Genomic DNA, 25,827 nt, shown 5'->3' on the forward strand with positions numbered 1-25,827 from the left:
AAATAGTGCTCATGCAAATGGATAACATTCTTGCAAATCTGCTGCCATACAGTTCACCAGAAATGGGCCAGCTTACAAACTTAGATCCTTGCTTTTCGACAAAAGGTACGAGGAGAATGAAGATTTTTTTTTATAATAGATAAATTAGAAAGATGTTTTTAAACTGCATGCTCTATCTGAATCATTAAATATTTTTTTGGGTTCCATATTCCTTTAAATACATTAAAGTAAAATTGCAGAAATATATTTCTTAATAATAAAGCTTAGAAATGTAAAATTTGGGCAAAGAGCAAATAATATAATAATGTTAGCGTATCATTCCCTTATAAATCAAGAAATGTAGCAATGCGTTATTAAACAGGTTTTTGGGGGGTTTTCATCACTGACATGTACCTTATGGGTACCTTATGGGTTCTATTGCCCAGAGCCACTATCAGGAAGTGAAAGGGGTGACTCCTGTCATGGGCCCACTAGACCAGGGGGCACGATGAGGCAAGCACAACTATTATTTAATTTTTTTTTTTTTTATGTTGGCAACCACCAGAGGGCGCTACAGCAGAGTGCTATTGAGCGTGGGAAATGTCATTACAAGCATTAGCATTTGAGAGGATTTCTGACTGGGCACTAAACCACTATGCACAGTGTGAGACAGACTTGGCAATTCAGTTTGTACTGTGTGTGCCTGATTCAGACGGCAGATCACTTTCATTTGCAGAGGAGGTAGGACTTACTTAGTAAATGTTTTTTTATTTCTTTGTACAATTTTGGATTGTAACTTCAGTGTGGTAGTTGCATGGTGGAGCCAGGGGTCCATAAAAACCTCTTTGTTTTTAGCAATATGCAGCAGTGTATTTATGATTATTTGACAATGCTGTAGAAATTCTATATTTAAAACCATGCAGAAATGGTTCCTCCTCAATACACAAATGGTAGGTGCCCTTTTGGCAGATATGATTTTACATTCCAGTTTACTGCCCCTTTATGCAAGGACTTTCCAGATGCCAGGGGGCATTTCATCTAAGATTTTTACATCTGCATAAAATGTTATAATCTCAGGCTAAGATTGCTCAGTGTTTGAAATGAGACAGATTAACTTGACACTGTTCAGTTTAAACTACAGCTGACTTAATTTTGAAATACATACAAACAAGCCTAAATCCTGCATTTAACCAGATCTAATGCTATGAGACTGAGTACCACAGCTTATGGTTCCACCAAGGCCATATAGAGTACAGCATTTTCAAAATCCATAAGTACAGCTAACAGATGGAACATTTGTACAACAGATTTGAAGTTGTGCTCTTGGTTGTGGAAAATGGGGGCGGGGGGAGAACCAAACATTTGTAAACCTTTCAAAAGTACTTTTCTTCATCTACCCATTCTGATAGGTCATTAATGTACAATTTTGAATGTGCAAGTTTGTGTTTGAGTTTGTGTGTGTGTGTGTGTGTCCATTGTCTGTTCCTTAATAGGACATTTTGACCTTACTACTGATTATTCAAATCTTTCTACAGACTTTGAGACTAATGAGACCTTTCCGGAAGTCACTAATCAACCATTTAACATTTAAATTATTGTTTAGGCAGTTAAGGGCCCTTCCTCTCATCCACTGCATGCTGTTGGCATCATATAGTAAGCATCTTCCTTGACAGAAAGTTAATCAGAACTCCATATTTTGTTTTGTAAATTTCCTTTTTTGACAAAACTGTAGTCTACCACATTACTTGTCATGTCAATATAAACAAGTGCTGAGTGTATGTGTGGGTGTCTATGTCTGATTGTGTTTATTTGTGTGTTTGCTAGAGTGTCTATATGTGAGCCCTGATCAATGGTTAATTTCTAGTGGTGGCCCTGCTGTTGCCTATTAGTAAAAGCATATTTCCTTCTTAATATGAGGAGACTCCACGGCTTCATTCATTACTTGTGGGAATACAGAACCTGGCCACCAGGAAGAGGCAAAGATACCCCAGCCAAAGGCTTAAATACCTCCCCCACTCCCCTCATCCCCCAGTCATTCTTTGCCTTTCATTACAGGAGGATGGCAGAGAAGTGTCGGAAGATTCAGAAGAGTCTCTTATGGAGGGTAGTACCCTTCGGCATGGGACTGGAGTTTTAAGTAGTCTTGTCAGCCTCTCAGTGACAGCATTGACGAATGTTAGGGTCTGGAGATGCAGGGATAGTCTTTCTGCAAAACCATCCAGACTCGTATTAACAGCTCCAAAGCAAACAAGTTTCGCTGCCTGCTTCTATCACTCAAGTCCATGTCAGGTGCGATGCTACAAGACTGTCAAATTTGAGAGGCTGTGTGTCTGTTCCACGGCGGTGATTCCGGGAAGATCATTTCATTTTATACTCATATGATAACGCAAGAAGACAGGGTCACAGTGTGACTCCTTTTATCTGTATGGAATCAAAGGTTAATATCTCCGGAAGGGGATTATTAAACAGGGGGGATTTACGCATAATTTGCTTTATTATATTTTATACTGCGGCATGTGTGAGATGAGGCTTAGGCAGATGTTGGAACATTCAGGTTTTACTTGAATTTTTGGATAACTGCATGGCCTGTTAGGTTTGTCGCGCTTATTCCAGGAGCAGGGGCGGTCCTGCATGGCACACCCCGTGACCGGGAGTGGTCTCATTGATTTCCTCTTTCCTGACCGTGCGGATTACAGGAGACAAAGCGGTTTCTCTGTGGAGCCTGGGTCATAGGAGGTGGGGAGTGCCCCAGCCATTGGGGGTATAAAGGTGCCATTTATCTTTTTCTATAGTCCATCTGAAAAGCGCAAGCTATGGAGGACTCTGATACGTTAGAGGGTACTCTCTCTTTACCGAAATCTAAGGAGGCCACGGTATACCAGCCTGCTCAATAATGTTCCACATGCCTTGATAAAGTACTTATATCTAAGAAAACCAAGATGTTAAGTACCACTGAGCCGTCCACCTCTGAGGGGTCTCCGTCCCATGAGGTGCGTTCCCTGCTGTCATCTCCTATTACACATGCAGCTTCCCATTGCACTGCTAATCCTCCTTTGGGAGGGGCCCTCTTACCGCCAGACTTTACTGATCAGCTACAAACGGCAGTGTCTGCGGCCTTCAGTGCTCTACCTCGCCCTGCAAAGCGCAAGTAAAAGGTCAAATATTGCTATCCTTCCCAGGGGTCATCTACCAACTTGTTGGATTTATCTGATACAAGATTATCCGCTGATGAGGATGCCTCTGATACTTCAGAGGGTGCTCTTTCTGGGTCGGAATCTGCGGCCTCTAAACCTCCGGCTGCGGAGGAACCAGACTTTAGATTTAGGATCGAGCGTTTACACTTTCTGTTAAAAGTGTTGGCTACTTTAGTGGTTCCAGAACCTAAATGACCCAAAGAACCTTCTATTCCTAAGCTTGATAAGGTTTATGAGGACAGGGTGATGCCACAGACTTTCCCAGTTCCCGTAAAGATGGCAAATATTATTAAGAATGAATGGGAGAGACTTGAATCTTCTTTCTCCCCTTCTTCTTCCTTTAAGAAATTGTTCCCGGTTCCGGACTCTCTATTAGAGTTGTGGGGTTCCGTCCCTAAGGTGGATGGAGATATCTCCACGCTAGCTAAGCGCACTACTATCCTGCTTGACGATAGTTCATCGTTTAAGGAGCCCATGGATAAGAAGCTAGAAACTCTGTTAATAAAAATGTATCAGCACACAGGGTATTTGTTTCAACCTGCAGCGGCGGTTGCTGTGGTGGCTGGAGATGCTACCTATTGATGCAACTCTCTGTCGGAAATTATCGAGGTGGAAACTCCCCTTGACAAGATCCAGGAAAGAATTAAGGCCTTGTGGGTAGCTAATTCTTTTATCTGCGATGCCAATATGCAGATCATTCGCCTGAATTGCAAGACATCAGGTTTTTCTGTTCTAGCCTGTAGGGCACTCTGGCTGAAGTCTTGGTCTGCAGACAGGATTTCAAAATCTAGATTACTTTCCCTTCCATTTAAGGGGAAGATTCTTTTCGGCACAGGCCTAGACTCAATCATACCCACGGTCACTGGGGGCAAAGGTGCCTTTCTACCACAGGATAAGAAGAATAAACCTAAAGGACAGGGTCCTAATTTTTGTCCCTTTCGTTCGGATAAATCCCAACACAAGCAGCCCTCCACGAACCCTGAGCAGTCCAAGGGAACTTGGAAACCGTCTCAAACTTGGAGTAAATCCAAGCAGAACAAGAAGCCCACCGAAACAAAATGGAGGAAAGGGCAGCCCCCAATCCATTGCTGGATCGTGTTGGGGGCAGACTATCTCTTTTTGTGGAGGCTTGGCTTGGGGACGTACAAGATCCTTGGGTTCTGGAGGTCACCACCCAAGGTTACAGGATAGGCTTCAAATCTCATCCACCCAGGGGCAGATTCCTCTTATCAAACCTGTCTTCAAGACCAAAAAACAGAAAGCTTTTCTAGGGTGCGTGAGGGATCTCTTCTCCCTGGGAGTAATTGTTCCGGTACCTCTAGCAGAGAGTGGTCTGGGGTACTACTCAAACCTTTTTGTGGTCCCAAAGAAGAAGGGTACGTTTCGCCCGATTCTGGACCTAAAGTGCTTAAACAAGTTCCTGTCAGTTCCATTGTTCAAGATGGAGACGATAAGGTCCATTCTGCCCTTAGTTCAAGAGGGACAGTTCATGACTACAATAGACTTGAAGGTTGCTTACCTTCATGTTCCAATACACAAGGATCACGTCAAGTTTTTAAGATTCGCGTTTCTGGACTAGCATTTCTAGTTTGTTGCTCTTCCATTTGGGCTAGCTACTGCCCCAAGAGTCTTTATGAAAGTTCTAGGGGCTTTGCTTGTGGTGGCAAGATCCAGAGGTATTGCAGTAGCGCCATACCTGGACGACATTCTGGTTCAGGCTCCGTCCTGTCGGCTGGCAGAGGACCATTCAAGAGCTCTTCTACTTCTTCTTCGATCTCATGGATGGAAGATAAACTTAGGAAAGAGTTCTCTGGTTTCCAGAGTTCCTGGGTATGATTATAAATTCCATATCTATGAGGATATTTCTTAGAGACCAGAGACGTTGCAAAATTACTTCCAATTGTCTTGCCCTCCGAATCTCCTTAAGGCCCTCTTTGGCTCGGTGTATGGAGGTAATTGGACTTATGGTGTCCAGCATAGATGTCATCCCATTTGCCAGATTCCATCTCAGGCCTCTTCAGCTGTGTATGCTGAGGCAGTGGAACAGCGACCACTCGGATCTGTCTCAACAGATTTCTCTTGACAACCGGTCGAGAGAATCGCTCTCTTGGTGGCTCTGTCCAGATCACCTGTCCCAAGGGACATCCTTCTTGACACCATCCAGGGAGATTGTGACTACGGACGCAAGTCTCAGGATGGGGAGCTGTTTGGGGTGCCAGGAAGGCACAAGGCCATTTTGAAATTTTTAGCAATCTTCAATGCTTTAAAGGCTTGGCCTCTTCTGGGTTTGTCCCAGTTTATCAGATTCCAATCAGACAACATAACCTCAGTCGTTTACATCAACCATCAGGGGGAACAAGGAGCTCCCTAGCAATGAGGGAAGTATCTCGGATTCTGGAATTGCTGGAGGCCCATAACTGCTCGCTGTCAGTAATCCACATTCCTTGTGTGGACAACTGGGAAGCGGATTTTCTCAGTAGACAATCGTTTCATCCGGGGGAATGATCTCTCCATCCCAAGGTGTTTTACGGAGATTTGCAACAGATGGGGGGACGCTGGCGATAGATCTCATGGTGTCCCGACTCAATACCAAGCTACCCAGATACGGGTCGCGGTCCAGGGATCCTTAGGCAGAGCTGATAGATGCATTAGCAGTGCCTTGGAGGTTTAGCCTAGTTTACATTTTTCCCCCTTTACCACTTCTCCCTCATGTAGTGGCCCGCATCAAGCAGGAGCAAGCTACGGCTATTCTAATTGCTCCATTGTGGCCACAAAGAATGTGGTTCGCGGATCTGGTGGGGATGTCTTCATCTCCTCCATGGAGGTTACCTTGTCACAGGGATCTGCTGGAGCAAGGTCCTTTTGTTCATCAGAATCTAGATTCTCTGAGGCTGACTGCGTGGAGATTGAACGTTTAGTCCTAGCCAAGAAAGGTTTTTCTGAGAGAGTGATTGATACTCTCATTCAAGCTAGAAAGCCGGTTACCAGTCGCATCTATCATAAGGTGTGGAGGACCTACTTATTCTGGTGTGAAGAGCGTGGATACCCTTGGCATAAGGTCAAGGTGTCCAGGATTCTTTCCTTTCTCCAAGATGGTTTGGAGAAGGGACTTGCCGCTAGTTCCTTAAAGGGACAGATTTCTGCTCTATCTGTGTTATTGCACAAGAGGCTCGCTGAGCTTCCTGATGTACAGTCTTTTGTTCAGGCTCTGTCTAGAATCAGGCCTGTGTTTAGACCTACCGCTCCTCCCTGGAGCTTAAATCTAGTTCTTAAGGTTTTGCAGAGGGCTCCGTTTGAACCTATGCATTCGGTTGACATTAAATTACTGTCGTCCTTTTTCTACTGGCTATTGCTTTGGTACGCAGAGTCTCTGAGATGGCGGCCTTGCAATGTAAGCCTCCTTACCTGGTTTTTCATGCTGATAAGGCTGTTCTTTGTACTGGGTTGGGGTTTCTCCCTAAGGTTGTGTCTTATCGCAACATAAATCTGGAGATTGTGGTTCCTTGCTTGTGTTCCAATCCTTCTTCTTCTAAAGAACGATTACTTCATAATTTGGATGTGGTTTGGGCTTTGAAATTCTATTGTCAGGCTACAAAGGAATTAAGACAGACTTCGTCCTTTTGTTGTCTATTCTGGGAAGTGTAGAGGGCAGAAGGCTTCTTCCACTTCCCTATCCTTTTGGTTGACGAGCATTATTCACTTGGCATATGAATCAGCGGGATATAAGCCTCCTCAGGGGATTACGGCTCATTGAACTAGAGTTGTGGCTTTGTCTTGGGCCTTCAAGAATGAGAAGTCTATGGAGCAGATTTGTAGGGCGGCTACCTAGTCCTCCTTACATACTTTTTAAAAAATATACAAATTTGATGTTTTTGCTTCGGCTGAAGCAGCTTTTGGGAGAAAAGTTTTGCAGGCTGTGGTGCCCTCAGAATAGGGTCCGCCTCTCTTTTTACCCTCCCGTTTTCATTCAGTGTCCTCTAGAGCTTGGGTATATGTTTCCCACAAGTAATGAATGAAGCCGTGGACTCTTTTCATATTAAGAAGGAAAACATAAATTATACTTACCAGAAAATTTCCTTTTCTTCTGTATGAGGAGAGTCCAAGGCCCCGCCCGTTTTCTTCGTTGGGCGGCCCTAAATTTTAGTAATTCTGGCACCTTTTATACCCTGATGTTTCTCCTACTATTCCTTGTTCCCTCGGCAGAATGACTGGGGGATGAGGGGAGTGGGGGAGGTATTTAAGCCTTTGGCTGGGGTGTCTGCATCCTCCTGGTGGCCAGGTTCTGTATTCTGTATAAGTAATGAATGAAGCCGTGGATTCTCCTCATACAGAAGGAAAGAAAATTATCTGGTAAGCATAATTTATGTTTTTATGGTTATTTTAATAAACTTAATGAGAGAATCAACAGGGGAAAAAATTACATAATGATCTGTAAACAATAGGCAAACTATTTCTGCCATTCAATTTGGCTTTGTATGTTAGTGTATTTTTATGTCTGTGTAAACCTTTGCCCCCAATTTATCATAAAACAGTTTATACTTAATAATAAATATGTTAACTGAATCAGTGGCGTCATATGTTTACGTTATATTCTATTCTTTATTTACACTTTGCTAAGTATTCCAGAACTCATTAGTACTAATAAAGTATTTGGGAAAGCACAGTGTCAGACAATTTGTGCCGTAGGACCCCTGTAGGTTACATAAATGTAACAAAGCTTTGTAACGGAGCTAAAAGGAACAATAAGTAGTAAACTATATTAAACAGGAGCAAAGCTTTGAGGTAAGAAGCCTTCTTCAAGGAAAAACTGGATTGAAAGTGAAGTGAGTGAAGGTAGGAGAGTGCTTAACCTCACTAATTTGTTCTAAGTTTCTGCCTTTCTTTAAGCAACAGCTTAATATTAATCCAATGGTTATGAATCCTCTTCTTCATAACTGTGCTGAAAGTGAGAAAATTGTGACATTTTAATGAACTGATAGAAGCTCCTGATGGTTTATAAAATGGCCAAGAAAAGGATTAAGTTTGATTAAGTCATATGTCCTTAAACATATATATATATATATATATATATATATATATATACACTGTATATACACACACATACACAAACCGGTATGTATGTATGTGTGCCAATGTTATAAAAAAAGCATATTTTCCATAATAATGAGGCGTGTTTGTAATCATCCTCTTATTGTGAACTGGTAGCCTGGATGGTGTATGGGCCATGATACTCTTATATGGAAAATAATTCAGGTACCTATCCAATACCAAGCCATCATCATCTTTTCACTACTTATAAGACAGAAAGTGAGGTATCAAACAAATTCAGTAGTGGAGTCCATGGGGCACATTTATCATGCTCCGGATGGAGCATGGCGGACAGACATCGCCGCAGTTGAACCTGATCGAGTATGATCGGGTTGATTGACACCCCCTGCTGCCGGCCGATTGGCTGCCAATCTGCAGGGGGCGGCGTTGCACCAGCAGCCCCCTGAAATGCTGAATATGGAGAGCGTATTGCTCTCTGCATTCAGCGAGGTCTGTCGGACCTGATGCGCACTGTCGGATCAGGTACGACAGACCTTTGTTAAATAAGCCCCCATAAGTGAAGGAAGCCTGTTAGCATTAGATGCAGCGTAACTTCTACTTCCTAGTCTTATTCTCATTGTTGCCTAACAGTAGTCTAGACATTCATCCTGGAACTGACCTAAACACATTTGTAAAAGTCTAGATATTTATCCTGGTCCCGGGTAATAACCATGGCTATTTCAAAAGATAAGTTGCAGAAATGGCTTCCTGGTTGATTAGATGGTTTCCAAACCCAATCTTTTCAGCTATGTTAATTTATTAATTTAAGTTCTCAGATATCCAATAAGACCATTTTACAATTTGTTTCACTCTTTAGTGTGCAAACAATTCTCACATCTAGATCACAATTGTATTTCATTTTTAGTTGCAATTTATATTCAGATACATATATAAATACACACACACATTATCAATCTTATGATCATTCATGTGCCTTACCTGCATCCCTGTGTTCCAAATGCTGTGAAATGATTTGCAAGAAGTTATGACTGTGTGAAAGAATTGATGCAGAGTCCTCTTGTATAGTAGTAAGAAACGAATAAGCCGCTGTAAGCTGCATTTCTATTCCTGAAACATGGAGAATCTCCTGAATCAACAAAGGGATAGTGAATGGAAAAAAAACATTAGATTCTCTGCATTTATTTTATCTTTATGTGGCAATCATTTTAATTTTATAAAAAAAACATAAGTTTCCCAGTAGAGAAAATGACACAGTAAAGAGTTAATACCATTTAATAGTGTACATTTTATATGGAGTCTATCATAGGATGCTTGTAACTGAATAAAAGAGCTTTTTTGTTTTTTTTAATGTGAGGACAGTGAAAGGAATTGAACTTCACAATATTGAAAAAATACTAAGAAAGCAAAAGTAAGAGAATGATGAATCATCCCTTTAATCTCCGCACACAGCCTGCAACCTAGCAGTAAACAGATGGAAAAACAAACCTTACATTATACAATTGGATTATTTCCAAAAGTAATAAACACTGACTCCATTAACAAGCATATTTTATTTAAAAAGACGGAGTTAAAAGGGAAATAGTAATAATTAAAAAATATTTGGGTCAAAAATGAGTTTAACAATGTACGTATTTCTTTATCTTAGCAAGAAAATGGTTTTGGAGATTATGGACCCTATTTATGAAAGTCTGGCGGACCTGATCCGACAGTGCGGATCAGGTCCGCCAGACCTCGCTGAATACGGCGAGCAATAAGTACCTAGCTGTACTTTTACCTTTACAGGGGTTAAACACATAGAGATGCAGCGTCACTATTCTTAAAGTTATACACATTTTTTAACTATAATGATCCATTTAGATCGAATTCTCACAGGACATAAAGGAGTCAGAAGATCTACGTATATAAAATGAGATACTGTATAAATGTTATATAAGTACATGAGGACACAATGTAACAGTATAAACAGCTGTAAAATGCATTTGAGGTATCAGAACATTTTCTGGTTCATGCTGCTAGCAGGTTACTTAATTTATCTGTTACCATAGCAATTACCCGGACTACACAACTTCAGCACTTAGACACTGACGGTTCAATATAATGATAATTATAACAAGAGATGAAACATGAAAATAACAGACCCAATCTATTTTTAATTGGTCGTGTCTATTCATCTGAGACATTCCTAAATACATTTTTGTATCCTTAGGTTCCAAAATGTGTAATTTTTTGTGCCAATAATTTTAAATATAATTTTTTTAATAAGTTTCCAAGTACAGAAAATTACACACTAAACAGATAATATTTAATAGTGTCTATCATGGTTTTTTTTTTTTGGGGGGGGGGGTTATGTGAGGAGACAGAAAGAAATTAAAAGTAAGGGAATGATAAATCATTCCTTAAAGAGATATGAAACCCAACATTTTTCTTTCATGATTTAGGTAGAACATACAATTGTAAACAACTTTCCGGTTTAGTTCTATTATCAAATTTGCTTCATTCTCTTGGTATCATTTGTTGAAGGAGCAGCAATGCACTACTGGTTGCTTATTGGCCGCTAGCAGGGGGTGTCAATCAACCCGATCATATGCGATCAGGTGGATTGATGTCCGCAGCCTCAGAGGCAGCGGACGAGTCTTAAGACCGCTGCTTCTTAACTCCTGTTTCTCGCGCTGAAACAGATGCATTGGGGACAAATGACTGCTTGGTAAATCGGCCCCATGGAGTGAGCAAATGACAATCAGTAAATATACAGTATCTCCCAAAAGTGAGTACACCCCTCACATTTTTGTAAATATTTTATTATACCTTTTCATGTGACAACACTGAAGAAATTACACTTTGCTACAATGTAAAGTAGTGAGTGTACAGCCTGTATACAAGTGTAAATTTGCTGTCCACTCAAAATAAGTCAACACACAGCCATTAATGTCTAAACCGTTGGCAGCAAAAGTAATTACACCCCTAAGTGGAAATGTCCAAATTGGGCCCAATTAGCCATTTTCCCTTCCCGGTGCCATGTGACTCGTTAGTGTTACAAGGTCTCAGGTGTGAATGGGGAGCAGGTGTGTTAAATTTGGTGTTATCGCTCTCATACTGGTCACTGGAAGTTCAACATGGCACCTCATGACAAAAGAACTATCTGAGGATCTAAAAAAAAGAATTGTTGCTCTACATAAAGATGGCCTAAGCTATAAGAAGATTCCCAAGACCCTGAAACTGAGCTGCAGCACGGTGGGCAAGACCATACAGCATTTTCACAGGACAGGTTCCACTCATAACAGGCCAAAGAAGTTGAGTGCACGTGCTCAGCATCATATCCAGAGGTTGTCTTTGGGAAATAGATGTATGAGTGCTGCCAGCATTGCTGCAGAGGTTGAAGGGGTGGGGGGTCAGCCTGTCAGTGCTCAGTCCATTCGCCGCACACCACATCAAATTGGTCTGCATGGCTGTCGTCCCAGAAGGAAGCCTCTTCTAAAGGTGATGCACAAGAAAGCCTACAAACAGTTTGCTGAAGACAACCAGACTAAGGACATGGATTACTGGAACCATGTCCTGTGGTCCGATGAGACCAAGATAATCTTATTTGGTTCAGATGGTGTCAAGCGTGTCTGGCGGCAACCAGGTGAGGAGTACAAAGACAAGTGTGTCTTGCCTACAGTCAAGCATGGTGGTGGGAGTGGGAGTGTCATGGTCTGGGCCTGCATGACTGCTGCCATCACTGGGGAGATACAGTTCATTGAGGGAACCATGAATGCCAACATATACTGTGACATACTGACGCAGAGCATGATCCCCTCCCTTTGGAGACTAGGCCGCAGGGCAGTACAGGTGGCCCTCGTTTTACAACGGTTCAATTTACACCGTTTCAGAATAACAACCTTTTTCCCCAGTCATGTGACTGCTATTGAAAAGCATTGAGAAGCAGTGCATTTATTAAAATAGCCAGTAGATGGAGCTGTCCGCTTATGTTGCAGCAAAGCCAAGCAAGCTGAAATTAATCAGGTTAACCAGACCTGAGCTATTGAGCAGATTTCAAAGGAACAAGATCTTCCTGTCTATAATTCAGTTATAGATTGGAATGCATAGAAATAACTGTTTGCAGAAAAATGTAAGTGAAGTCTGTGTTGTGTGATTATTTTATTAGGTTTATAATGCTGTTTAGCAAATGTTTTTGTTTATTTAACTTAGTTTAATTATATATTCTGTTTTGTGTGATTATTTTATTAGGTTTATAATGCTGTTTAGCATTTAAAGTCTGCATTTCAAAGCTTTTAAAATAATATATTAGGTGTTACTTATGACAATTTTGAGAGGGGCCTGGAACCTAACTCCCTCACTTCCCATTGACTTACATTATAAACTGGGTTTCAATTTACAACGGTTTCGATTTACAACCATTCCTTCTGGAACCTAACCCCGGCGTAAACTGAGGGCTACCTGTATTCCAACATAACGACCCCAAACACACCTCCAAGACAACCACTGCCTTGCTAAAGAAGCTGAGGGTAAAGGTAATGGACTGGCCAAGCATGTCTCCAGATCTAAACCCTATTGAGCATCTGTGGGGCAAACTCAAACGGAAGGTGGGGGAGTGCAAGGTCTCTAATATCCACCAGCTCCGTGATGTTGTCATGGAGGAGTGGAAGAGGACGCCAGTGGCAACCTGTGAAGGTCTGGTGAACTCCATGCCCAAGAGGGTTAAGACAGTGCTGGAAAATAATGATGGCCCCACAAAATATTGACACTTTTGGCCCAATTTGGACATTTCCACTTAGGGGTGTACTCACTTTTGTTGCCAATGGGTTTTTTTGAGATCCTCAGATAGTTCTTTGCCATGAGGTGCCATGTTGAACTTCCAGTGACCAGTATGAAAGTGTGTGAGAGCGATAACACCAAATTTAACACACCTGCTCCCCATTCACACCTGAGACCTTGTAACACTAACGAGTCACATGACACCTGGGAGGGAAAATGGCTAATTGGGCCCAATTTGGACATTTCCACTTAGGGGTGTAATTACTTTTCCTGCCAACGGTTTAGATATTAATGGCTGTGTGTTGAGTTAGTTTAAGGGGACAGCAAATGTACACTGTTATACAGGCTGTACACTCACTACTTTACATTGTAGCAAAGTGTCATTTCTTCAGTGTTGTCACATGAAAAGATATAATAAAATATTTACAAAAATGTGAGGGGTGTACTCACTTTTGGGAGATACTGTATATGCAGCCACTAATTAGCAGCTAGAATCAGTGCTTTGCTGCTCCTGAGCGTACCTAAATAAACCCTTCAACAAAAGATAAGAAGAGAAGCAAGCAAATTAAATCATAGAAGTAAATTGAAAAGTTGTTTAAAATTGTATGCTCTGTCTGGATTATGAATGTCGCATTATGACTTTACTGTCCCTTTAATATCCGCACACAGCCTGCAACCTAGTTGTAAACAGATAGAAGAACACAAGCAAACCTTACATTTTACAAATGGAATATTTCAAGAAGGTATAACGGCAAAACACTGACTCCATAAAAAAAAACAAAAAAAAAAACATATTTTATTTAAAATAATTGAGAATATTTGGGTATGTATTATATGAATCTGAAAGGGTATTTTTCTAGTGAAATAACGTCAGACTTACTTTTACAATTGGCACCACCCTCCGAAGTGTTTCTGAAGGACTCTGGTGAATCAGCACCGGAATATTGGCCACTACACTGGTTCCTTGAACTTCTTGGCCAGAACTTAAAAGGAAAAAAAGATATATTTTTGAATAAGGAAACAAAAGAGGATGTATGATCCCCATCCCATGTGTAAATCTGATGTAAGGAGTAACTAGAGATGGTAGGAAGTGTTACAGGAAATCTGCCCCTGCTTGTAGGATTTTCAAACATTCCAAAAAGATCTCTCTCCCTCTACTCTATCTCTCTCTCTACTCTCCCTCTACTCTATCTCTCTCTCTACTCTCCCTCTACTCTATCTCTCTCTCTACTCTCCCTCTACTCTATCTCTCTCTCTATTCTCCCTCTACTCTATCTCTCTCTCTACTCTCCCTCTACTCTATCTCTCTCTCTACTCTCCCTCTACTCTATCTCTCTCTCTACTCTCTCTCCTCTTTGTCTATCTCTTTCTCTCTCTCTCTCTCTCTCTCTCTCTCTCTCTCTCTCTCTCTCTCTCCCTCTCTTTCTCTCTCTACTCTCTCTCCTCTCTTTCTCTCTCTCTTTCTCTACTCTCTCTCTCCTTACTTTCTCTCTCTCTCTTTCTTCTCTCCTCTATCTCTCTCTCTCCCTCTACTCTCTCTCTCTCTACTCTCTCTCTCTTCTCTTTCTCTATCTCTTTCTCTCTCTCTTCTCTCTCTACTCTCTCCTCTCTCTATCTCTTTCTTTCTCTCTTTCTCTCTACTCTCTCTCTCTCTACTCTCTCTTTCTTTCTTTCTCTCTCTCTCTCTCTTTCTTTCTCTCTCTCTTTTAATTGCTGGAAAGAAAATCTAGGGCATGTTAAGATCCCTCCATTTGTAATCTAGCTCTTAATAGGCACACCACCCAGCTGACTTTACTGACCACCCAGCTAAAATTGAAGCCAGTATTAAGCGTATTAGCTAATTTTTCAATGTTTCTTGCACAAATTATCGTTAAATCAATTTCTAATAAATTACGGAATTAATTAGTGCTTTAGGTAGCGTAAGTAACATTTATCATTAGAGAATATTATAATATTGCAAAGTAATATACTGTCCCCAACTGGCTACTTCGTAGCGCTGCGGAATCTGTTGGCGCTCTACAAATAACCGATAATAATAATAACATCCGGCTGCAACGTTGTCTGTTTAGAACACTGGGTGACATCGTACATCGTCATGTATGACAATACAGAAAAAACATAACATAAGGAAGAACGTCATAACCATCTAGATTCAAATAGATTATACAATGTTAAACAACTTTATATTTTACTTCTATTAGCAAATTGTCTTTGTTCTCTTGGTATCTTTTGTTTATAAAGTAGAGCACTATATGGCAGCAGTTTTGCAAGAATGTTATCCATTTGCAAGCGCACTAGAGGGCAGCACTATTACCTGCCATGTAGTGCACCAGACACCTACCTAGGTTATCTCTTCAACAAATAATATCATGAGAACAAAGCATATTTGATAATAGAAATAAACTGTAAACTTTTTTTTAAATTGTATGCTGTGTCTGACTCACATTTTCATATCCCTTTAACTAGGTACAAAAGTAACAGGATCACATGAATAATAAAAGCCTACTATCTCTATTTCTCAAACCTCATAACTGAAATATCTTAAATGTATAAAGCAGTTGCAACTCATTAGATAGTAAAACAGACAGGGAGGCCACTGTCTCAGAAAAATAAATCAACCCACTCAACAAAAAGTAGATAATGAAAAAGATAAAACAAAAGTATATATATATATATATATAATAATATAAGTATTAAGATGCCCTATGGTCCCAGTAATAATCTACCATTGAGAAAAAGACTATTTCCCCAGCTGTACAATAGTATAGGTCCAAAGTATGGGCCACTCCAAGAAGCCGAATTATCAAGCTCCGAATGGACCTTGATGCCCCTGTTTCCGCGCGAGCCTTCAGGCTCTCTGGAAACAGCATTTTTGAAGCAGTGGTCTAAAGACCACTGCTCCATAACTTGTCTATCTGCTCTAAAGCTCGATAAATGTCGACAGCATACACTCACGTTCTTGTGAACTGCTTGTGCAATGCTGCCACCTGCAGATTGGCCACTAGTAGGGGGTGTCAGTCAGCCCGGTTGTATAGGATCGGGCAGATTGACACCCCCTGCTAGCGTCCAATCTGCAGGGGGCAGCATTGCACAAGCAGTTCACAAGAATGTGAGCGTATACTGTCGGCATTTATCGATGTGCGGCGGACCTGATACTCTACATCGTATCATGTCCGCTCGCACTTTCATAAATCGGCCCCCAATAATGCAAACACATCTGTTCTGTACAAATATACTCATCCCTCTCTTGAGAAACATGGTGTACACTAAACGCTTAATAGGATTCTCTTCACACAATTCTCCAAATACTAAATTCAAAACACTTGGGCCTAGATTTAGAGTTCGGCGGTAAAATGGCTGTTAACGCTCCGCGGGTTTTTTTCTGGCCGCACCATAAATTTAACTCTGGTATCGAGAGTTCAAACAAATGCTGCGTTAGGCTCCAAAAAAGGAGCGTAGAGCATTTTTACCGCAAATGCAACTCTCGATACCAGAGTTGCTTACGGACGCGGCCGGCCTCAAAAACGTGCTCGTGCACGATTCTCCCATAGGAAACAATGGGACTGTTTGAGCTGAAAAAAAACCTAACACCTGCAAAAAAGCAGCGTTCAGCTCCTAACGCAGCCCCATTGTTTCCTATGGGGAAACACTTCCTACGTCTGCACCTAACACCCTAACATGTACCCCGAGTCTAAACACCCCTAACCTTACACTTATTAACTCCTAATCTGCCGCCCCCGCTATCGCTGACCCCTGCATTACACTTTTAACCCCTAATCTGCCGCTCCGTAAACCGCCGCCACCTACGTTATCCCTATGTACCCCTAATCTGCTGCCCTAACATCGCCGACCCCTATGTTATATTTATTAACCCCTAATCTGCCCCCCACAACGTCGCCGACACCTACCTACACTTATTAACCCCTAATCTGCCGAGCGGACCTGAGCGCTACTATAATAAATGTATTAACCCCTAATCCGCCTCACTAACCCTATAATAAATAGTATTAACCCCTAATCTGCCCTCCCTAACATCGCCGACACCTACCTTCAATTATTAACCCCTAATCTGCCGACCGGAGCTCACCGCTATTCTAATAAATGTATTAACCCCTAAAGCTAAGTCTAACCCTAACACTAACACCCCCCTAACTTAAATATAATTTACATCTAACGAAATAAATTAACTCTTATTAAATAACTTATTCCTATTTAAAGCTAAATACTTACCTGTAAAATAAATCCTAATATAGCTACAATATAAATTACATTTATATTATAGCTATTTTAGGATTAATATTTATTTTACAGGTAACTTTGTAATTATTTTAACCAGGTACAATAGCTATTAAATAGTTAAGAACTATTTAATAGTTACCTAGTTAAAATAATTACAAATTTACCTGTAAAATAAATCCTAACCTAAGTTATAATTAAACCTAACACTACCCTATCAATAAAATAATTAAATAAACTACCTACAATTACCTACAATTAACCTAACACTACACTATCAATAAATTAATTAAACACAATTGCTACAAATAAATACAATTAAATAAACTATCTAAAGTACAAAAAATAAAAAAGAACTAAGTTACAGAAAATAAAAAAATATTTACAAACATAAGAAAAATATTACAACAATTTTAAACTAATTACACCTACTCTAAGCCCCCTAATAAAATAACAAAGACCCCCAAAATAAAAAATTCCCTACCCTATTCTAAAATACAAAAATTACAAGCTCTTTTACCTTACCAGCCCTGAACAGGGCCCTTTGCGGGGCATGCCCCAAGAAGTTCAGCTCTTTTGCCTGTAAAAGAAAACATACAATACCCCCCCCCAACATTACAACCCACCACCCACATACCCCTAATCTAACCCAAACCCCCCTTAAATAAACCTAACACTAATCCCCTGAAGATCTTCCTACCTTGTCTTCACCATACCAGGTTCACCGATCCGTCCTGGCTCCAAGATCTTCATCCAACCCAAGCGGGGGTTGGCGATCCATAATCCGGTGCTGAAGAGGTCCAGAAGAGGCTCCAAAGTCTTCATCCTATCCGGCAAGAAGAGGACATCCGGACCGGCAAACATCTTCTCCAAGCCGCATCTTCTATCTTCTTCCATCCGGTGCGGAGCGGGTCCATCTTGAAGCAGGCGACGCGGATCCATCCTCTTCTTCCGATGTCTCCCGACGAATGACGGTTCCTTTAAGGGACGTCATCCAAGATGGCGTCCCTCGAATTCCGATTGGCTGATAGGATTCTATCAGCCAATCGGAATTAAGGTAGGAATTTTCTGATTGGCTGATGGAATCAGCCAATCAGAATCTAGTTCAATCCGATTGGCCGATCCAATCAGCCAATCAGATTGAGCTCGCATTCTATTGGCTGATCGGAACAGCCAATAGAATGCGAGCTCAATCTGATTGGCTGATTGGATCAGCCAATCGGATTGAACTTGATTCTGATTGGCTGATTCCATCAGCCAATCAGAAAATTCCTACCTTAATTCCGATTGGCTGATAGAATCCTATCAGCCAATCGGAATTCGAGGGACGCCATCTTGGATGACGTCCCTTAAAGGAACCGTCATTCGTCGGGAGACATCGGAAGAAGAGGATGGATCCGCGTCGCCTGCTTCAAGATGGACCCGCTCCGCACCGGATGGAAGAAGATAGAAGATGCGGCTTGGAGAAGATGTTTGCCGGTCCGGATGTCCTCTTCTTGCCGGATAGGATGAAGACTTTGGAGCCTCTTCTGGACCTCTTCAGCACCGGATTATGGATCGCCAACCCCCGCTTGGGTTGGATGAAGATCTTGGAGCCAGGACGGATCGGTGAACCTGGTATGGTGAAGACAAGGTAGGAAGATCTTCAGGGGATTAGTGTTAGGTTTATTTAAGGGGGGTTTGGGTTAGATTAGGGGTATGTGGGTGGTGGGTTGTAATGTTGGGGGGGGGGTATTGTATGTTTTCTTTTACAGGCAAAAGAGCTGAACTTCTTGGGGCATGCCCCGCAAAGGGCCCTGTTCAGGGCTGGTAAGGTAAAAGAGCTTGTAATTTTTGTATTTTAGAATAGGGTAGGGAATTTTTTATTTTGGGGGTCTTTGTTATTTTATTAGGGGGCTTAGAGTAGGTGTAATTAGTTTAAAATTGTTGTAATATTTTTCTTATGTTTGTAAATATTTTTTTATTTTCTGTAACTTAGTTCTTTTTTATTTTTTGTACTTTAGATAGTTTATTTAATTGTATTTATTTGTAGCAATTGTGTTTAATTAATTTATTGATAGTGTAGTGTTAGGTTAATTGTAGGTAATTGTAGGTAGTTTATTTAATTATTTTATTGATAGGGTAGTGTTAGGTTTAATTATAACTTAGGTTAGGATTTATTTTACAGGTAAATTTGTAATTATTTTAACTAGGTAACTATTAAATAGTTCTTAACTATTTAATAGCTATTGTACCTGGTTAAAATAAATACAATGTTACCTGTAAAATAAATATTAATCCTAAAATAGCTATAATATAATTATAATTTATATTGTAGCTATATTAGGATTTATTTTACAGGTAAGTATTTAGCTTTAAATAGGAATAAGTTATTTAATAAGAGTTAATTTATTTCGTTAGATGTAAATTATATTTAAGTTAGGGGGGTGTTAGTGTTAGGGTTAGACTTAGCTTTAGGGGTTAATACATTTATTAGAATAGCGGTGAGCTCCGGTCGGCAGATTAGGGGTTAATAATTGAAGTTAGGTGTCGGCGATGTTAGGGAGGGCAGATTAGGGGTTAATACTATTTATGATAGGGTTAGTGAGGCGGATTAGGGGTTAATACATTTATTATAGTAGCGCTCAGGTCCGCTCGGCAGATTAGGGGTTAATAAGTGTAGGCAGGTGTCGGCGACGTTGTGGGGGGCAGATTAGGGGTTAATAAATATAACATAGGGGTCGGCGATGTTAGGGGCAGCAGATTAGGGGTACATAGGGATAACGTAGGTGGCGGCGATTTGCGGTCGGAAGATTAGGGGTTAATTATTTTAAGTAGCTTGCGGCGACGTTGTGGGGGGCAAGTTAGGGGTTAATAAATATAATATAGGGGTCGGCGGGGTTAGGGGCAGCAGATTAGGGGTACATAAGTATAACGTAGGTGGCGGTCGGCAGATTAGGGGTTAAAAATTTTAATCGAGTGGCGGCGATGTGGGGGGACCTCGGTTTAGGGGTACATAGGTAGTTTATGGGTGTTAGTGTACTTTAGGGTACAGTAGTTAAGAGCTTTATAAACCGGCGTTAGCCAGAAAGCTCTTAACTCCTGCTATTTTCAGGCGGCTGGAATCTTGTCGTTAGAGCTCTAACGCTCACTGCAGAAACGACTCTAAATACCGGCGTTAGAAAGATCCCATTGAAAAGATAGGCTACGCAAATGGCGTAGGGGGATCTGCGGTATGGAAAAGTCGCGGCTGAAAAGTGAGCGTTAGACCCTTTAATCACTGACTCCAAATACCAGCGGGCGCCCAAAACCAGCGTTAGGAGCCTCTAACGCTGGTTTTGACGGCTACCGCCGAACTCTAAATCTAGGCCTTAGAAAACATAAGAGAGCACTATAACTTACTAACTTACAGTGCACTAACAAGGTGCAACCCCCAAGGAAAAGTGGGGAGTTACTGATTGAAATAAGAATCCGGTAGGTTACGGATTGCATTACCAAACAAGGTTTTTTTTAGGAAGAAAGGGGAATCCTTTAAAAGGTGACATAACAGGAGACTGTCACTAAGCAGCTTATAGTTGCAGGATAATCAAGGAAGAATTAAATATTTTTAAGGTATAGTAATAGATTTATCCACGACTAGATTTTATAGAACCGGAATGCTGTTTTCATAGCAATTGTTTGTTAACATAAGTTAAGATTTTGAACATCCCCCAGAGGATTATACAGCTGATTTGATATCTCTGTTTCCTGTGAAATCTTTTGTTTTAAGTAAGCATTCTTTACATATACTGACTCTCCTTTTCATTATGATACATATATGTAATGTTGTACCCGCTTAGAAATACAGACGACATCCTGGAGGCGCAGCTGCGAGGGGAATGGTCACTTAACTTTGATAGGCAGAAAAACTCCACTAACGGTAGGGCATGGGGCGAGTCTGGATAACTGAGTGATGGCATCCTGGGGACCCAGGGCGATTGGCCAAGGTAAAGTACCTATTGAGTCAGAATAACTTATGCTGTTAGCAGATGGTCGCTGTTTTAGTGGCCCCTGCGCTCTAGCTCTACCGGGGCACTCTTCTCTCCTCCCCTTCCGTTCTCCCTCTCTCCCTTGGGCCTTTCATAGCTGGTCCCTTTTCCCTGGCTTTCCCTCATTATCTTTCCTTCCCTTTCATTAACCAATCTCCATCTTTCATTAACCAATGCGTAAAGGAGTACAGGTTGCAGGGAGAAAGCTCCATTGTAGGGGGGTGCCACCAGGGGGTCCGGAGTGTGGGGGCCAACCAGTTTAGGGAATAAAGATTGAAAATTGTGGGCATGCAGGTTCAATGTTAATTAAAAGGTACTGAGCCAACCACCACTTGTACAGTTTTCTCCGTCCTCTTAAAGGGGCAGTCAAGTCAAAATTAAACTTTCATGATTCAGATAGGGCATGTAATTTTAAACAACTTTCCAATTTACTTCTATTATCTAATTTGCTCAATTCTTTAGATATCCTATGTTGAAGAAATAGCAATGCACATGTGTGAGCCAATCACACAAGGCCTATATGTGCATCAACCAATCAGCAGCTACTGAGCATATCTAGATATGCTTTTCAGCAAGTGATATCAAGAGAATGAAGCAAATGAGATAATAGAAGTAAATTAGAAAGTTGTTTAAAATGACATGCTCTTTCTAAATCGCGAAAGAAAAAATTGGGTTTCATGTCCCTTTAAGGACTCATTCATGAGATCTGCAATTCTCTCTGGGACTATTTTTTTGCTTTTTTACCTCTTGTAACTTCGTTGTTCTCATTCGAGGACCATGTAACACAAATGTATATTTTTTTCACTGTGTGCCTTCACATATATAAAGTATTTAAAAAAAAATATATGGAATATATCAGCGTGATTTAAGAGAACACTAAACACCTGTTGTCTTGATATAGAAAAACATATGAGCCAAGTCTAAACACCTTTAAACAAATGTACAGTTTGTTTGCTGCATTTGTTTTTCAACAACCAAAACCCATTGATCCCTTTCCTTATTTGAAAGGGTTAGTCCAGGCTTGACACAGGCTTGCAGCTAACAAGGCTAGTCACAGTCAGTATGTTTATCTTAAAGGGATATAAAAACCAAAAAAGCCACCAATAAGCAGTGAATGAGCCTATTTAGATATGCTTTTCAACAAAGAATATCAAGAGAATGACGCAAAAGTTGTTTTAAATTGCATGTTCTTTCTAAAGCACGAAAGAAACATTTTTGGGTTCCATGTTCCTTTAAGTATTAAAAGGACAATTTCTGCACAGAGTTGAGAAAAGTCGTGGTAGCTAAGAGGTTAAACGCTGACTAATCCATCTCGATGTCTAAGTGTGCTTATACCATATGCAGCACTGGGAGTTATAAAGTACAAGTCCGCTGCCAAGATGAGCATCTTCTAAATGTTCTTGGGTATACTTCAGCAAATGTGTTATTAAACAGGAAAAACATTCTCCATTACAATCACAAAAAGATCTTCTAAGAAAGAGGACTCATTTTATCCTTCTGTCAGTAATGCAAAATTAAAGAGACAGTAAACTTTATTTTTCCTCTAAAAAAATGTATTTTAGCATATTACACTTTTATAATCTATGTACCTGTTCTACATAAACCAATTTATTTATTTTTGTTAGGCATGCAGGGGCACGTCCCTCTGCAAAATAGATGTGGGAAATGTCCTTATCAGCTAGTGGTTATTATTAGTAGAAAATACACAACTGGGGGTCGATCCGATAAAAATCGTCGCCAGCAAAAGTCGGCGACGCCAATATTTGCGCGGGTTTGGTATCCTATATACGGCGTAACCTAGAAGTTACGCGCGTATATTTCTGCCGTCGCCCGTAGTTTTTTGGGCCATAGGCAGGTATACCAAACCCGCGCAATTTGGTATCCAATATACAGCGTAAGGACTTACGTAGCGAAAATGGAGAAATCTTACTCAATTTTCACCTCGCCACAAAAAGCAGCCGTAAGAAGCCTTACGCTGACTATTGGAGCCCCGTAACTCCCTAAACTGGCTGCTAAAATAAACCTAACACCTAACGGATGCGCAATGTCTATCTCCCTGTCAACCGCGATCTGCTAAAATAAACCTAACACCTAACGCATGCGCAATGTCTATCTCTCTGTCAACCGCGATCCCCCGCCGCAATCCCTAATAAAGTATTTAACCCCTAAACCGCCGCCATCTACATAAACTAACCCCCTACTGTGAGCCCCTAAAACCGCCACCATCTAACTGATCTATCCCCTAATGTGAACCCCTAAAACCGCCACCATCTAACTGATCTATCCCCTAATGTGAACCCCTTACACCGCCGCCATCTATATTAAAATTATTAACCCCTAATTTAATCTACCTACCCCGCCGCCAGATATATTATCTATATTAACCCTAAGTATATTATAGTTAATATAGTTATTACATTATATATATTAACTATATTAACCCTAATTATATTAGGGTTAATATAGTTAATATAGTTACTATAGTATTTATATAAACTATATTAACTCTATCTAACCCTAACACCCCTAACTAAATTCTTATTAAATAAATCTAATTCATATTATAAACTAAAATATTCCTATTTAAATCTAAATACTTACCTATAAAATAAACCCTAAGATAGCTACAATATAATTAATAATTACATTATAGCTATGTTAGGGTTTATATTTATTTTACAGGTAAATTGTTAATTATTTTAACTAGGTATAATAGCTATTAAATAGTTATTAACTATTTAATAGCTACCTAGTTAAAATAATTACCCAATTACCTGTAAAATAAATCCTAACCTAAGTTACAAATACACCTACACTATCAATAAATTAAATAAACTACAAATATCTATCTAAAAATACAATTTAATAAACTAAACTAAATTACAAAAAAAAACAAACACTAAATTACAAAAAATAAAAAAAGATTACAAGATTTTTAAGCTAATTACACCTATTCTAAGCCCCCTAATAAAATAATAAAGCCCCCCAAAATAAAAAAATTCCCTACCCTATTCTAAATTAAAAAAAGTTCTAAGCTCTTTTACCTTACCAGCCCTTAAAAGGGCCTTTTGTGGGGGCATGCCCCAAAGAAGTTCAATCTGATTGGTTCAGCCAATCGGATTGAACTTGAATCTGATTGGCTGATTCAATCAGCCAATCAGATTTTTCTACCTTAATTCCGATTGGCTGATAGAATCCTATCAGCCAATCGGAATTCGACGGACGCCATCTTGGATGACGTCATTTAAAGGAACCTCATTCGTCGGGAAGTCGTCGTGCTGGAAGGATGCTCCGCGGCGGAGGAGCGAACTAAGAAGATTGAAGATGCCGATTTGCTTAAAGACGTCGCCGATGGAAGAAGACTCTCTGCCGCTTGCTTCAAGACATCGCCCGGATGGAAGAAGACTTCACTGCCGCTTGCTGGAACACATCGCCCGGATCAGATGAGGAGTTCTGCCCGGCGGGGTGAATACAAGGTAGGGAGATCTTCAGGGGGGTAGTGTTAGGTTTATTTAAGGGGGGTTTGGGTTAGATTAGGGGTATGTGGGTGGTGGGTTGTAATGTTGGGGGGTGGTATTGTGTTTTTTTTTTGCAGGCAAAAGAGCAGTTTTCTTTGGGGCATGCCCCCACAAAAGGCCCTTTTAAGGGCTGGTAAGGTAAAAGAGCTTTGAACTTGTTTTAATTTAGAATAGGGTAGGGAATTTTTTTATTTTGGGGGGATTTATTATTTTATTAGGGGGCTTAGAATAGGTGTAATTATCTTAAAAATCTTGTAATCTTTTTTTTATTTTTTGTAATTTAGTGTTTGTTTGTTTTTGTAATTTAGTTTAGTTTATTTAATTGTATTTTTAGATAGATATTTGTAGTTTATTTAATTTATTGATAGTGTAGGTGTATTTGTAACTTAGGTTAGGATTTATTTTACAGGTAATTGGGTAATTATTTTAACTAGGTAGCTATTAAATAGTTAATAACTATTTAATAGCTATTATACCTAGTTAAAATAATTTACAATTTACCTGTAAAATAAATATAAACCCTAACATAGCTATAATGTAATTATTAATTACATTGTAGCTATCTTAGGGTTTATTTTATAGGTAAGTATTTAGATTTAAATAGGAATATTTTAATTAATAATATTAATATTAGATTTATTTTAATAAGAGTTTAGTTAGGATGTTAGAGTTAGATAGGGTTATTATACTTAATATATATATATAATATAATAACAATATTAACTATATTAACCCTAATATAATTAGGGTTAATATAGTTAATATATATAATATAATAACTATATTAACTATATTAACCCTAATATAATTAGGGTTTATATAGTTAATATAGCTGGCGGCGGTGTAGGGGGATTAGATTAGGGGTTAATACATTTATTATAGGTGGCCGCGGTGTAGGGGGATGTAGATTGTAGGCAAAAGAGCAGTTTACTTTGTGACAAAGCCCCGCCAAAAGCCCTTTTAAGGGCTGGCAAAAGAGCTGTTACTTTGGGGCATGCCCCGCAAAAAGCCCTTTTAAGGGCTGGCAAAAGAGCTGTTACTTTGGGGCAATGCCACGCAAAAAGCCCTTTTCAGGGCTATTTGTAGGGT

General features: G+C 40.1%; 1 protein-coding gene across 1 annotated transcript in view; it reads right to left on the reverse strand.

Moving 5' to 3' along the window:
- Window positions 1–25,827, reverse strand: part of PPP4R4 (protein phosphatase 4 regulatory subunit 4) — a 649,956-nt gene that overhangs the window by 362,732 nt on the left and 261,397 nt on the right. The window contains exons 2-3 of the mRNA XM_053697518.1: window positions 13,858–13,960; window positions 9,201–9,348 (exon numbers count right to left, since the gene is read on the reverse strand). Coding sequence (XP_053553493.1) covers window positions 9,201–9,321 — 121 coding nt within the window. The 5' untranslated portion in view covers window positions 9,322–9,348; window positions 13,858–13,960. The remainder of the gene's footprint in view (window positions 1–9,200; window positions 9,349–13,857; window positions 13,961–25,827) is intronic.

The sequence above is a fragment of the Bombina bombina genome, chromosome 1, assembly GCF_027579735.1.
Source record: "Bombina bombina isolate aBomBom1 chromosome 1, aBomBom1.pri, whole genome shotgun sequence".
NCBI lineage: Eukaryota > Metazoa > Chordata > Amphibia > Anura > Bombinatoridae > Bombina > Bombina bombina.